The following is a 14,076-nucleotide window of genomic DNA, read 5'->3' on the forward strand; positions in this document are numbered from 1 at the left end:
GGGCTAAGGAATGGGGGTTAAAATTAAATAAGTTGCTCAGTCACACAACTAGGAAATGTTTGAGATCACATTTGAACCCAGGACCTCCTATCTCTAGGCCTGGATCTCTAGCCATCTTGCTGCCTCAGGCTTATAGATTTAAAGATGAAAAGGCTCTTATGTAGTCTAACTCCTTCATTTTATAGAAAGGTTAAATGATCTGTTCAAGCTCACCCAGTCAATGGCAAGTAGGATTTGACCCCAGGTCCTAATCATCCAAGTTCATCATTCTTTATACTATACTAAGCTGCCTCCTCAGTCAAGATGAATATTTAGTTATTCTTTTATTAACCCTACAAGCTTCCTGCAGAAACTGGAATAAAAAAGTTACAAAGACTTTCTGAATCCCAGATATTCTTGAGTGTGCAGCACAAAAATCTGTGAATGGGTGGCAGCATCAATAACACAATATCAAAGTCCAAAGAGTAGATAATTATTGACTATTTTCATTAATGTGAGTAACAAGGACTTGAATCCAACTTCACAGAGTCTCAAAGATATTGTACTAAAAGAAAACCCTAACATGACTCTTCCTCTACAAGATTCTTCTTTCCTTTCTTCCTAGCCCCTTGCTTGGATAGATCCAGTTAAAGATCCTAGATGGAGCACAAAAGGAGAAAATGGGAGCCATCTAGTCTAACTGCCAACTTGCCAATGGGGAAAATTAGAGCTAGGGAGATGAAGGTCCACACACTAAGTAGAAGAGCAGATGCATTAAAAGCAGAGAATTAGGTACAAAGGCAAAGCTAACTGAATCACAAGTAATCAGTTGATCGAGTGCTGGACTTAGGGATAATAATACCTTATATCACCCCAATGGGTTGTGAGGATCATATCTCCCCCTTCCTCAATGATTTCCTGTAGTTCCTTATTACTTCAAAGATGATCTATAAAAATCCTTTATTTGACTCCTAAAGTTCTCCATAATCTGGCCCCTTTCTCCCTTTCCAGTCTTGAACCTTACTCCATTCCACACCATAGTTCAGTGGTATTGACTCTTTGCTGTTCCTTATACGGGACATTCCACATTCCAACCCTATCACAATTTCACTGGCTGTCCCCTGTGCCTAGGATTCTCTATCTCCTCCTTTTCCCATCTCTTAGCTTTCTTAGAATTTCTTGAAATCTGAAGATTCTTCAAATCTCATATAAAATCTTACCTTCTACAAGAAGTCTTTCCCAATTCACCTTAATTCTAGTAATCCCCCACCCCGAGATTATCACCAATTTACTTCATACATAGTTGTTTGCACGTTGTCTCTCCCATTAGATTACCAACCCTTTGAAGGTAGGGACTGTTTTGCTTTGATTTGTATCATCAGAAGAGCAAATTATCTGGCACATAGTAGGTACTTCATAAAAACCTACTGACATACCTTACTTAAGTGAGATATAATGTATAAGGAAAACTTAAAAGGACATATAATTGTTAGCTATGATTATGATTTTGATCACTGTTATATATGATTATATATGATATATAATATATTTATATTATTTATATTTCATATGCAAATATAAAATTATATAAAATATTTACATCTTATGAGAGGTAAAATTAAACCACCATAACTAGGTAAGTATTCATTGTTTCCTATATATGCACCAGGCACAGTGCTAGATTCTGGGGATAAAAAGACAATAAAAGAGTCTCTGACCTCAAAAAGCTTCCTTTCTATTCCCTTCCTGTACTTACAAACTCTATTAACGCAATATTGTCTATATATAAATGCTAGTATAGGCACAAGAAGCATGAGCATGCAAAGATGAAAATGTATTTGGAAACTTGTTTCCAATTTTATAGCTCACCATTGTGAATGCACTGACAGTTGGCCGCTTTTCTTTTTTCTTGCTTTTTTTGCTAGAAAAATAGGAACAGAGAAAACATTGATCATCTTACAATTATGGAAAAAGGAATATACAGTTCCTACTTTAATTTCAACAATGAGCCAAAACTTAATTATCTATGTAGGCTGGTCATGAAAAAAAAAATTAAATTTGTAGTTTAATTAAATTAAAAGCCACTGATTTCTTTGCCAGTAGTCTGCGCCAGAAATAGTTGTTTCTAGTTTGCTTATTGAAAAATGAACATCCAGGATTCCCAGTATATTTGTTAGGTATATTCCCACAGAATCTTTCCTACATTGCCAACTCAAAAGCTAGCATTATATGTCAAATCAACATGTTCAAATGGGCTTACTATCATATAGATATGTTTAAAATATATTTGAAGTTTCTTAATTTAATAAAATCAGTTAAAAAAGACAAAATTTGCCATTAAATCATTCACTCAGGAAACAAAATTATAATGCCTTCAAGATTTAGTTTTGCAAAAATTTGAAACAAAGATCATTACATAATAAAATTAGGGACAGCAAGGTGGCTCTACGAATAGAGAGCCAGGCGTGGAGATGGGAGGTCTTGCATTTACTGTGGACAAGTCACTTAAACCTAATCACTTAGCTCTTACTGCTCTTCTGCCATGGAACTGATACTTAGCATCAATTCTGAAAATAAGGATTTTAAAAAATAGTAACGACAACAGCAAAAACCATAAGTTTGCATTTATTTAGCACTTTAGGATTAACAAAGTACTTTTCTCACAATTCTGTGGAATAGGTCATACAAGTGATATTTTCTCCTTGTTATAGAAACTGAGGTTTTGAAAGGCAAAGTGACGTGTCCACCATTGTACAAATTAACAAGTATCTGAGGCAGCAAACAAACCCATCTACTTCTTCCAAGTGGACTTCCTATTATATTAACCTGATTGTCATTAAAAGTATCTAACACAATATTACCCTTCCTTCCCCTACTTCTACAAAACACCCAAAACAACAACAAACACCTTCAGAATAGTTCAACCAGAGAATAGAAAAGGAAAAAAGAAGAGATGTGAACATCAAATTTTCAGCCTACTCTGATTGCTGTCCAAAGGGGAGTCATATTACACTAATGCCTAAAACCTTCAATTGATGTGATAAGCCAAGAAAAGAACACACAACTTAAATAATTTAGGCCTAAAATGTTTTCTCTCATCTGGAAACTCAGACAATTCTACCTTGTGCTTTCTGAATTTTACTTCAAATACCTCTTCTTCTCTTGACCAAAAGGGTCTTCAGAGATGTAGCATGCATGTCAGGCAAGGCTTTATTTCCCAAGAACAAAAACAAATTAAATTGCTTTATATAGACAGAGCTGACACTAACTGCTCAACAGGAGACGAATCACAAACTCTCATAGCCTCAGGTTCTTCATCTGTAAAATGAGGATTATTAAGTGCCTACCTCATAGAGTTATAATGAGGCTCAAAGGAGATAACCAGTATGTGAAGGGCTTTTAAAGCACTATATGTCAGCCATTATTATTAGTTATTTAATATATTCCTGGAATACAAAGTAGACCATTATACCAATGGAAGTTATTGCTAAAAAAAGGGACTGATCTTTAAACAGTTAAAAGCTCTTTTCCCCTTAAAATCATATAAGCAAGCATTAAGAGGAGAAAGATAATACTAAGGGAGCTTATTCCTCTTTATTTCCCTGACCAAAAACCAATATAATTACCTTCCCAAAAGATTAGTTTACATCCTTAATTTTTTAAAATAGATGTTAATTTTTAAAACCAAAATCAACAGTATAAATGATATTTCTGACAAATGGTTATATGATTTTGGCTAGAAGACTTCTATAGCAAAGGAACTTAATTATAACAACAGACATGCAATGCTAGACACCCTGAATGGTCTAGTGTAGATGCTATCTTTAGAAACCTAGCCTAATTTCCCCCTCCTCTAAAATCTTTTAATACTTTGGGTGTGCCACTGTTGGGACATTCAGCACATATTGTCATAAGTTCAATTTATTATAATACATGTGCACATATGTGGATATTTTCTTTTAGTTTATGGACTAATTGTCTAATAGATCATTGTTCACTCCAAAATTTGCTCCCTTTCCCTTCACACTGCTTAGCACATGGTTAGGGGTGAAGTAGTGAAACAGAATGCAAAAAAGGTGAAAAGAACCATTTAAATCCTGATTTCAACTAAAGGAGGGTAAGATTAAATATCAGCAATTTTGAGGGCAAATAAAATGGATGGCACATAGGTTGTCCTGTTAAGGTTCCTATGCTATTTTCATTTCTTTTATCATTTGATAACAGAGCAATACAGATGTAGGAAAAGTTGTTTGCAACTTCTTTTTATAGCTTTTCGTTTAATTGTGGAAAGGGGGGAAAGGAGAGAAAGGAGGAGGAAGGGAAGGAGGAAGGAAGAAGAGAAAGGAGGAAAGAAGGACAAATATAAGGGTGGAAGGAAGAAAACCCTCTCTCACACACACACACAAAACAAATACACAGTTCATCCCCTATTCCTGCTAAATTTCATATAGTTTCCTTGCTCTCAGTGGCAAAGCAGCTAGTCTCCACATTAGGAATATGGCAACAATTGCTGACTTACTATCTCAGAGATCAACTTTCCCTTTTTCCAAGATATAAGCATACTATTCTGATTATTATTAAATCTGACCATAACTAGCTCTCTATATTATTACACAAGTTTTAATTATATATGTTTTAAACATGTTTACAAAGGCTTTTAAAAATTAAGTAAAGCTATCTTACATTCTAATTATTAGATTACAAACTCCCTGAGGGCCTTTCTCTATATCTCTAGCACTTATTAGTATAGTGTCTGGCATACAGAAAACATGTAATAAAACTTGTTGACTTGATAATATAAGATGTCTTTCTTAAAATTATAATAAAATATTTTAAAATTTAATCACATTTAAATCACCAGGAGAAAGCAGTTTTAAAAAGTAACCTGGGATAATGAAGCCTCTTTCCATAAGGCGAATAAATCACCTTCCTAACCTGCCACTTTATATATGGGCTTTTTACCCTATAAATTGGATTTCCTTCCAGTGAGACACAAGTGTTCTAGAAGAAGCTCCAGGGTGCTTCAAGAATTTTGTTTATCTGGATAGAAACTTATCCCTTTTCACTAGCACTGTGGCATCCACATTTCTAGTTCCTAAAGAAGCAGGAGTTACTAGTTTGACAAGAATGACTTATAAATGGAAGTTCCAAACTAGAACTAGGAGCTCATTTATAATTTTCTTCACATCAAGTTTTTCAAATATCATATCCCATCCCTTACTAGTAATAGATCTTTTAGTATAAACATATATTTTATTGGACAAACTATACCAATTAAGAAGGCATCCATAGAATTTTAAAAGGGTGCATCTTTTAACCTTAATTCAATATTACCATAGACTAGAGGGAGAAGAGATGTGTAATAAAGCTAATTTTTGCATTTGAGTTTGTTTTTACCGTTACAGATCTTTTTTCTCATATACTCTCATAACAAACTTTTAGAATTCCATCAAAATATCCTCCCCAGTCTTTCCTTATTTCTCCTCCTTCATCTCACTTCTGTCTGGCCTTAAAAGCTCCACTTCACTTATATACCAATTTTATGCTTTCTTATGCTTCCCCTTTAAGGATTTCTTCCACAGAAGTCAACGGTATTAGTCACCAGTCAAAAATAGCCTACTAGAGTTTTCCTTAGTTATATGCGCTCCTTAAGAGATTTTATTTTCAGGGAGCCATGACGCTGCCTTTTGCTGGCATTGGACGGTTTTGCTCCTGATCCGACAGGAAACTACAAGTTCATTTCTAACGTAGGGCAGAGAAAGTTAAGTCCCTCAGAAATGTTCAAAGATGTACGTGCTTGTTCCCAGAATCGCAAGTAACTTCTATAAATGTTTCCCCAACCACAGGCACTTATTTGCAATGAATGTTGGCTGTGGAGTTGTTTTGTGTGTGTGTGTGTGTGTGTGTGTGTGGTTTTTGTTTTTAACCTAACCACTATATTTATGGCTAGGATGTAGACCTCAATTACATCCTTGCTGTTGTTTTCTTCTTTTTAGCCAAGTTTAACATAAGAATGGAAAAAAAAAGGCAACCTTTTGCTATCCGATGGCGAGTCCGTCCTTTCTTCTGCGGGGCTTTTCGCCATTCCATTGCTACCTTCTTCCCGATTCATCTCAACCTGAAGAGAAAGAAAGAAAGAAGAAAATGGATTGAAATCAATTCGTCTTTCGCCACAAAGGAAGGCTGGACTGATGGGTAGCAGGATCTGGACGTGAAAAGCTGCCTCTGCCCCAACAGAAGGGAGTGTAATGGAAACTGCTGCGCACTTCATTCACTCATTCTCACTCACTCACTGGGGCACGGGCCAGAGCCACTCACTGTTTTGGCTCCACTCGTCCCCCTGAGCTACTTCTGAGTGGATCCTGACTGTCAGTAAGAAGGGGTCAGAGAGATGAAGTCCAACGCCTTCTTGGTTGCTCAACTCCACCCAACTCTTCAGGAGCAGGGTCGGGACTAGAACTCAGAGCTGATCCCTCAGGCCAGCGCTATTCTACATTCGCAGCGTCCAGGAGGTCTCGAAGAGGGGCTGGAGAAGGGATGCTCAACTTGGGGTACCGCTGGGCCGTTTTGCTTACCTGTGAACCGAGCTCCGCCACTGTAAACACTAGAAATCTCGAATGTCCCGACTTCACCCTTCCCCTCTGAACCACAGCTAGCGGAGCGGAAACTTTGAACTTTGCTCACCCCGGCTTCACCTTCCTCCCCGCCGCCACCCTCTGATATCAGCCAAGGCGCGGGTGGCGTCTCCTCCTTTTTTCCTTCCTCCTCCTAGCCTGTCGGACTTTTCTGGGGGGCTATGGGTGTACCCCGTCTCCGAGAGAGCAGCATCTCGCCTTGCAGAACGCACTGCTCCGGGGTACAGGCGTAGGGTTCCTCCCCAGCTCGAGCGCTCTGCTGCCCGGGCATGGCCCCATGACAGATGTTGTTTCTCTAATGACTCCAGAGGCAGAGAGAGCTCCGCGAGCACCACTCGGCTGCTGCCGCCACAGCTGCTGCCCTCTCTCCCTGCTCCTTTAAAACCCAGGGATTGGAGGGGCTGCCAGTCCTCTCCCTCCAATCACATCCATCCCATCCATCCATTAGCTCTCAGGCCCTCCAACTGCCCATCCCTTCGCCATGCACTCACTTGGGATCCCTCCAGTCCACTGAGGAGGTTTCGATGTCGGAAGCAGAAGTGGAGCAAAAGCCTTCACTAGCGACTTACCGCTGTACAGTCTAGAAAGTGAACTTTTGGTAGACACTGGGCAAATGAGCCCGAGTTTCTGGTGGAGAAACTCCTGACCCGGGACGAACTGGCCACACCCTGTTAAGCGCAGCCAATCAGCCTTACAGCTCAGCAGGTACTTTGGTTTGAAGACTCCAGTTTGTTAAGGATTGATATTTAAAGTAAAACGCAATGAGACTATAAAAGGCCAGATTCAGCTTTTCTCTTGGTATCCTACTTGACCAAAGGGTGAAGAGAGAAGCCGGAATATTTCCTGTGCCTTAAAGCACAGGGAATATTTAATAAAGGTATACTTAAAAAAAAGAATAAAGCATTAATTTTTACATTTAAGTTTATTTTATTTTAGCTATAACACACTTGAACTGAAGTGTTATGAATTTTGACTAGGGCAACTAGATGCAAAGACCTAGACTTGCAAGGATTCAGCCTTTTAAAAGTCATAGATAATCTGGCAGTCTGCAGAAGCCTCTGAATTTTTTTCTCAGGAAAAAAATGTTTCTAAATGTTTCAAAGAAAATATATAGGATTGGAGCATCTAGGTGGTTGAGTGGATTTCAATTCAGTCCTAGAGATGGGAGGTGCCAGGCCCAACTCTTATTTGTCACAGTTTCTCACCTGTAAAATAAGATGGAGAAGGAAATAGACCACTCCAGTTTCTTTGCTAAGAAAATCATAAATGGTGTCACAAAGAGTTGGACATAACTGAATAGTTTTCTTGAATTCTGCCATGATTCTGCTTCAATATTTAAAAATTTTAAAAACATTTTAATTATATGTAGAAACAACTTTTAATAATTTCTTACATTTCACAATTGAGATTCTCTCCATCCTTCTCCCCCCAGGGGGTATTGGATAGAGGTTATAACAGTGCTTTCACACAATACATATTTCCATATTGCCCATACTATGTGAAAAGAAACATATCACAATACAATAAAAAAAGTCATGAAGGAACTAAAGTAGAAGATGGCATGGTTTGATCTGCACTTAAGCTCCAAGAGTTCTTTGGGCCATGGATAGCATTTTTCATCAGAAATCCCTTGTGTTATCTTGAAAACTTGAATTGCTGATAATAGTTTAGTTTTCTACAATTGATTATCAAATAATATTTCTGTATCTACATTGTTCTCTAGTTCTGCTCACTTCACTTTGTATCCATTCATATGTCTTTCCAAGTTTTTCTGAACTCATCCTATTCTTCATTTCTTATGGTATAATGTTATTCCATTATAGTTATATGCCATAACTTGTTGAGCTATTCCACAACTGATAGATATCTAAGTAGTTGTATTGCTGGGTCTAAAGGTATATGTAGTTTTATAGCCTTTTGAGCATGGGTCCATATTGCTCTTCAAAGTGGTTTTATCAGTTGTCATTTCTAACAACAGAATACTAGCGTCATAATTTTCCCGCATCCCATTTTATATTTCTCATTTCCTTTTTGGTCATATTAGCTAGTTTGATAGGTGTCAAGTGGTATCTCAGAGTTGTTTTAATTTGTGTTTGTCTAATCAATTGTGATTTGGAGCATTTTTTTCATATTACTTTAGATAACTTTAATTTTTTTTTTGTCTAAGAACTGCCTGTTCATATCCTTTGAACATTTATCAGTTGGGGAATGACTTGTATTCTTATAATTTTGAGTTAGTTCTTGAAACATTTGAGAGATTAGACCTTTTTCAGGGATACTAGCCTGATATTTCAGGGATAATATCCATGCCCCCCCAAACAACATTTATTGTTGCCTTTCTAATCTTGGTTTTGTTTGTACAGAATTTTTTTAGTTTACCATAATCAAAATTATTTATTTCATTTTTAATGTTCTCTATGTCTTGTTTGGCCATAAATTTATCCATAAGTCTAAAAAGTTAACTTCTCCATGTGCCCCATTTATCATTTATGGCATCACCCTTTATTTCTAGATAAAGTATCTATTTTGACTATTTTGGTGTACAGTGTGAGGTATTGGTCTATGCCTAGTCTCTTCCATATTATTTTCCAATTTTTGTCAAATAATGAGTTCTCCCCAAAGCATGGATCTTTGGATTTATCAAATACTGGGTTATTATGTTCACTAACTACCATGTGTTGATTTCCAAACCTATTCCTTTCATCTACTACTCTATTTTTAGCCAGTATCAGATTGTTTTGATGATTGCCATTTTATGGTATAGTTTGAGATCTGGTATGGCGAGGCTTCCTTCTTTCATATTTTTGCCCCATTAATTCCCTTAATAATTTTGGCCTTTTTTTCCCCTCCCAGATGAATTTTTAAGTTATTTTTTCTAGCTCTATGAAATGATTTTGGGGTAATTTGATTGATATAGCACTGAATAGATGAATTAATTTAGGTAAGATTTAATTGTTATATTGGTTCAGCCTATCCTTGAACAATTAATATTTTTCTAAATGTTTAGGTTAACTTTATTTGAGTGAAAAGTTTTTTTGTAATTGTATTCATAGAATTGCTAGGTTTGACCTGATAGTATATCATTTGGACCTCCCCTGGAGACATGATTGGTGGATATTTTAATGAGAAGGTGGGCCTAAATCTCAATTCCTCCCCCATTGCTTTAGCCTGGTAAGGGGAGGGACTACTCCTAAAGTGGATAAATCCCTAGGAAAATATGAATGACTCTCCCTGTCTTCAGTAGAAATGGAATGGCAATTAATTTATGAAATCAGCTTCCTCTAGCAGTAATAAAAATTATATCTATGAAGTTTTCATAAGTTGCTTTTCCTATTTAGACTACGTCACCCCAAATCTAGATGAAATGTTTAGCAAGGACAAAAGGGTTTGAGCTTGTGAAGGCCTTGGGAAGTTTCTAGTTAAATAAAAATAGAGGTCTGTGCCCAACCTACAAAAAAGTCCCTGTCCAGGTATATGCCTTTGGGCCAGGGAATGATTACTTTATTCAGTAAAGTCCTAGAGAAATTGCCTGACCTTTTAAAAAATATTTATTCATTTGTTTGTTAGTTACATTAGAATACAGTTAATTCCTTCTCTCCTCCCCTCCCCCCCCATTAAATGGAGGCTGGGAGGGTATGGATGGGTTCACACAGAAATGCTGCTAATAAATAATACAATCTACCATTAATTTTCCTCAATGGAAAGTGAGGAGAGAGTAAAGTGGTGAGGAATCCTGTGGAGATGGCCAAGACTTCAAATAGTAGCCTGGTTCTAAGTAAGACAAGACAAAGCTCATTTATCAGAGTTCAGAGACTCAGGGATAGACACCAATGTTGCAGTAAGGGGTGTCGATTTCGAATCTAGAAACCCCCAAATTTGTAGCCCAGTAAGATCTGATGAACCCCAAGCTTTGGGGTCTCCAACTTACAAGTTAGTCCTAAAACTTGGGCTTCATCAGATTTTACTAGGCTACAAATTTGGGGGTTTCTATATTTCATGTCGACAGGGACATTGAGGCTGATGATCAGAACATACCTAGCCACCAAATGTAAAAGGGACTAAAGGAGGATCTCTACCATTTGGGGCAGATATTCTATGGGGGATTTTTGGGAGAACTTGGACACGCATGAGCCAGGGATAAAAAGATACAGATAGAGGCTGTATCATCAGAGATGAGATAATAGATCCATTGATACATTTATTGTATGCTTAATATACTATTTTAGTGAATGATGCTGAGCAAGATTAAGGCTAGGACAAGAACAAGATACAGGGCAAGGGGAAATATACTTATCAACTTCAGGTAGTTACATCATTTTTGCCAAGGCAGAAATGTCAGTGCAAGGCTAAATCTTACTACACACAAGCAAGCATCAGTCTAGAAAATCAGCCTATTTTATCTGATAAACAACCTTGAACACAGTTATGTCCTTGTGCATTGAAAACTGATTGTCTTCGCTCCATGACCTAGATGAAAGAACATTAACTATCAATTAGACATGAAAGGAAGTTAGATAAGATAGATAAAGAGTGGAAGTATATTAACTAGAAGTACATTTTGAACTAAAAATGACTTTCTAGAAATTAATGGAATTTTTTACTGAGTCAGACACTTTTTATGGATATAAGTTTAGAACTGGAAGGGAACTTCTTTAATCACTTCAGTGGTGTCCATTTGGGGTTTTCTTGACAAAGATACCATTTCCTTCTCCATTTCCTTCTCCAACTCATTTTATAGATGAGGAAATTGAGGCAAACAGGGTTAAGTGACTTGCCTGGGCTATATATAGCTAGTAAGTGTCTTAGGCTGTATTTGAACCCAGAAAGATGCATCTTCCTGACTCCAGACTCAATGATCTATCTACTTTACTCCTTAGGGAACTTGGAAATCAGTAACCTGACCGTTTCATTTTATAGCCAAGTAAACTGAACCCAGAGAGGCTTACATTCATACAGCTAATAAGGAATAGATCAGGGACTCAGCCCCAGAGTCTACATCTCAAATCCAGTGCTGTTTCCGTGGCATGATGCTGAAGTAGTTTTTCAGTGAATTAGTGAACAGAGCTACTGACACTTAATATCAAAATAATTCAATACATGATATCTCTTGTCACTCATTTAGACATTTTGAGTTCCCTGGATGGAACAGAGAGAAGCAATAAGAGCTAGCTAGCATTTATATAGCACTTTAAGGTTTGCAAATCACTTTATCTATATATGATCTGATTTGATCCTCCTAATTCTTTGAGGACAGGCTACCATTATTCTTATACTGTAGAAGAGGAAGCTTAGACAGGGGAAATGACTTGCCCAGATCCACACAGCTAAGTATACTGAAATATTCCAGAATATTAGAAAATGTAATAGGCTTTTACTTAAGTTTTCCCTCTTTTTTCTAATTCTTTATCCACATTCATAGAATCAATCAGTGATAGACTTTACAAGTGTTTATTTTCTATTTAGCATTATAAAGAAGAAAAAAATGATATTCTTCATTTTCTTTTTTGAATATAGCCCCTGTCCTGAAGCCCATTGCTATGGAGCTTCATTGGTGAAGATGAATGCCCTGTCTCACATGGAGCTGAGCAGAGATGGATGGCTAGAGGGGAAGAGCTCAAGCTTTTTTCAGTATTCTTTGGGCCTCTTCAAGCTTCAAAAAGAAAGCTGGAAGAGGCCAAACCCACTTCAAGAGGAGACTTTGGGGACAGAAACTACAGAAAATAAAAATGTTAACATATTTTGTTTTTATCTCATCTAAAATTCCAAGTGGGTACTATTACCTCAAAGTAGTGAAAAGTGGAACATAATTCCAGTAATGTTGCCATGACCCAAAATGGAACTCTCTCCAGAACTCAGCACAATCTACTGAATATTATAAGTAGTGGCACATCTTTGTCCTTTAAGAATAAATAGATTTTTAAAAAATTAAGTCCATTTGGAGCCATATCTGATGAATAAAGTAATTGACATATTTATGCTTGTGCTTATTTTGGCTCTGAAAAAAGTTTGAAATATTGCTGTGGAGGAGAATTCAAAAAATGATTTGGTTGTATTGGGAATATTTTAAGGTCTCATCACTTTATAATCATACTCTCTGTGTCTATAGAGAATGTGGCCAGAGGAATTTTGCTTTAAATGGAAGAAATTTCTCTTAAGTGGTTTCTGACTTTGGACGATTCATTAAAATGGCATTTCCTGTTTAGGTATGCGTATTTATTGATTTATGATGAGTAGACTTTGGGCAAAAATAAACTCAGCTGAACTCTTTGCTTGGAACTCTAGGTGAAATGAGTTCAGCACTACATTGACATTCTTTTAGCTAATTAAAAAGAATGGATGACTTAAAGAGTTATAAACTCTTCAAAGAGAGCACCAAGACAGGGGTTATAATATTAGAACATATACACCAAGCTCAGGTACAATTAATTACTCTAATCTGATTTAAAAATGAAAACTTGAGAGAAGATGGTTGTTATTTTAATTTTGTGGCAAGTATTCTTAACACAGAATCATGGAATCTCAGCTTAACATCTATTCCAAACTGTACCAGAACAAGCATCCTATAATAATAATGATGATGATGATGATGATGATGATGATAATGATACTATCTAGAGCTTTAAATTTTTCAAAAGTCTTAATGTGTTTTCTCATTTAATTCTCACAATACTTCTGAAAAGTAGGTACAATTATTATTATGTCCATTTAAGAGATGAGGAAACTGAAGGTCAATGAGATTGTTACTTACCCAAGATCACAAAATCAATACATGATTTAGGGCAGGATTAGAACTCATGCCTTCCTAATTTGAAGTCCAGGGCTCTCTAACAGATATGTCAAACAGCTGGACAACAGGCCACATGGAGCCCACAACCTGCCCAAGTGTGTCCTGTACCAAATTAAAATATAATTGGGAAATATTTGACAGAACAAAAAAATACAATAAAACATAATAATATTAATATGTCATTTTCTAAGTCAATATGTGACCCACATGGGTCCTCATGTATGGTTTTGTTGTTATTTAGTTGTTTCAGTTGTGTCGAAGTCATTGTGACCCCATTTGAGGTTTTGTTGGCAGAGATACCATATTGGTTTGCTGTTTCCTTCTCCAGCTCATTTTATAGATGAGGAAGCAGACAAACAGGGTTAAGTGACTTGCCCAGGGTCACACAGCTGGTAAGAATCTTAGGCAGGATTTTAACTCAGGAAAAATGAGTCTTCCTGATTTCAGGTCTCACACTCTATCCATTGCATCCCTAAGCTGTGGTTTCTCAGGTTGCCATTTTTATTTGAGTTTGATACTTCTGTTCTACAACACCCCCAAGAATAGTTATCTGGCCTTTTCTTGAAGCCCTCCGGTGAAGGTGAATCACTGCCTTCTAAGAAAGTTTATTTTACATTCGAGAGCTCAGATTGTTAGGGAGTGTTTTTTGTTTTTTCTTACAGGGAGCAGAAACTC

The 14,076-nt window shown here is 36.8% G+C and overlaps 1 protein-coding gene across 8 annotated transcripts in view; it reads right to left on the reverse strand.

Moving 5' to 3' along the window:
* The window catches only part of LOC100027288 (ATP-dependent translocase ABCB1), a 226,852-nt gene that overhangs the window by 115,082 nt on the left and 97,694 nt on the right, over window positions 1-14,076 (reverse strand). For 4 of the 8 annotated variants that reach the window (XM_007504953.3, XM_007504963.2, XM_007504952.2 and 1 more), the window contains 2 exons: window positions 6,012-6,097; window positions 1,849-1,900 (listed from right to left, as the gene is read on the reverse strand). In XM_007504953.3, coding sequence (XP_007505015.2) covers window positions 1,849-1,900; window positions 6,012-6,091 — 132 coding nt within the window. In that variant the 5' untranslated portion in view covers window positions 6,092-6,097. The other 4 variants (XM_007504959.3, XM_007504962.3, XM_007504961.2 and 1 more) reach the window with 4 other exon arrangements.

This window comes from Monodelphis domestica, chromosome 5 (genome assembly GCF_027887165.1).
Source record: "Monodelphis domestica isolate mMonDom1 chromosome 5, mMonDom1.pri, whole genome shotgun sequence".
Taxonomy (NCBI): Eukaryota; Metazoa; Chordata; class Mammalia; order Didelphimorphia; family Didelphidae; genus Monodelphis; species Monodelphis domestica.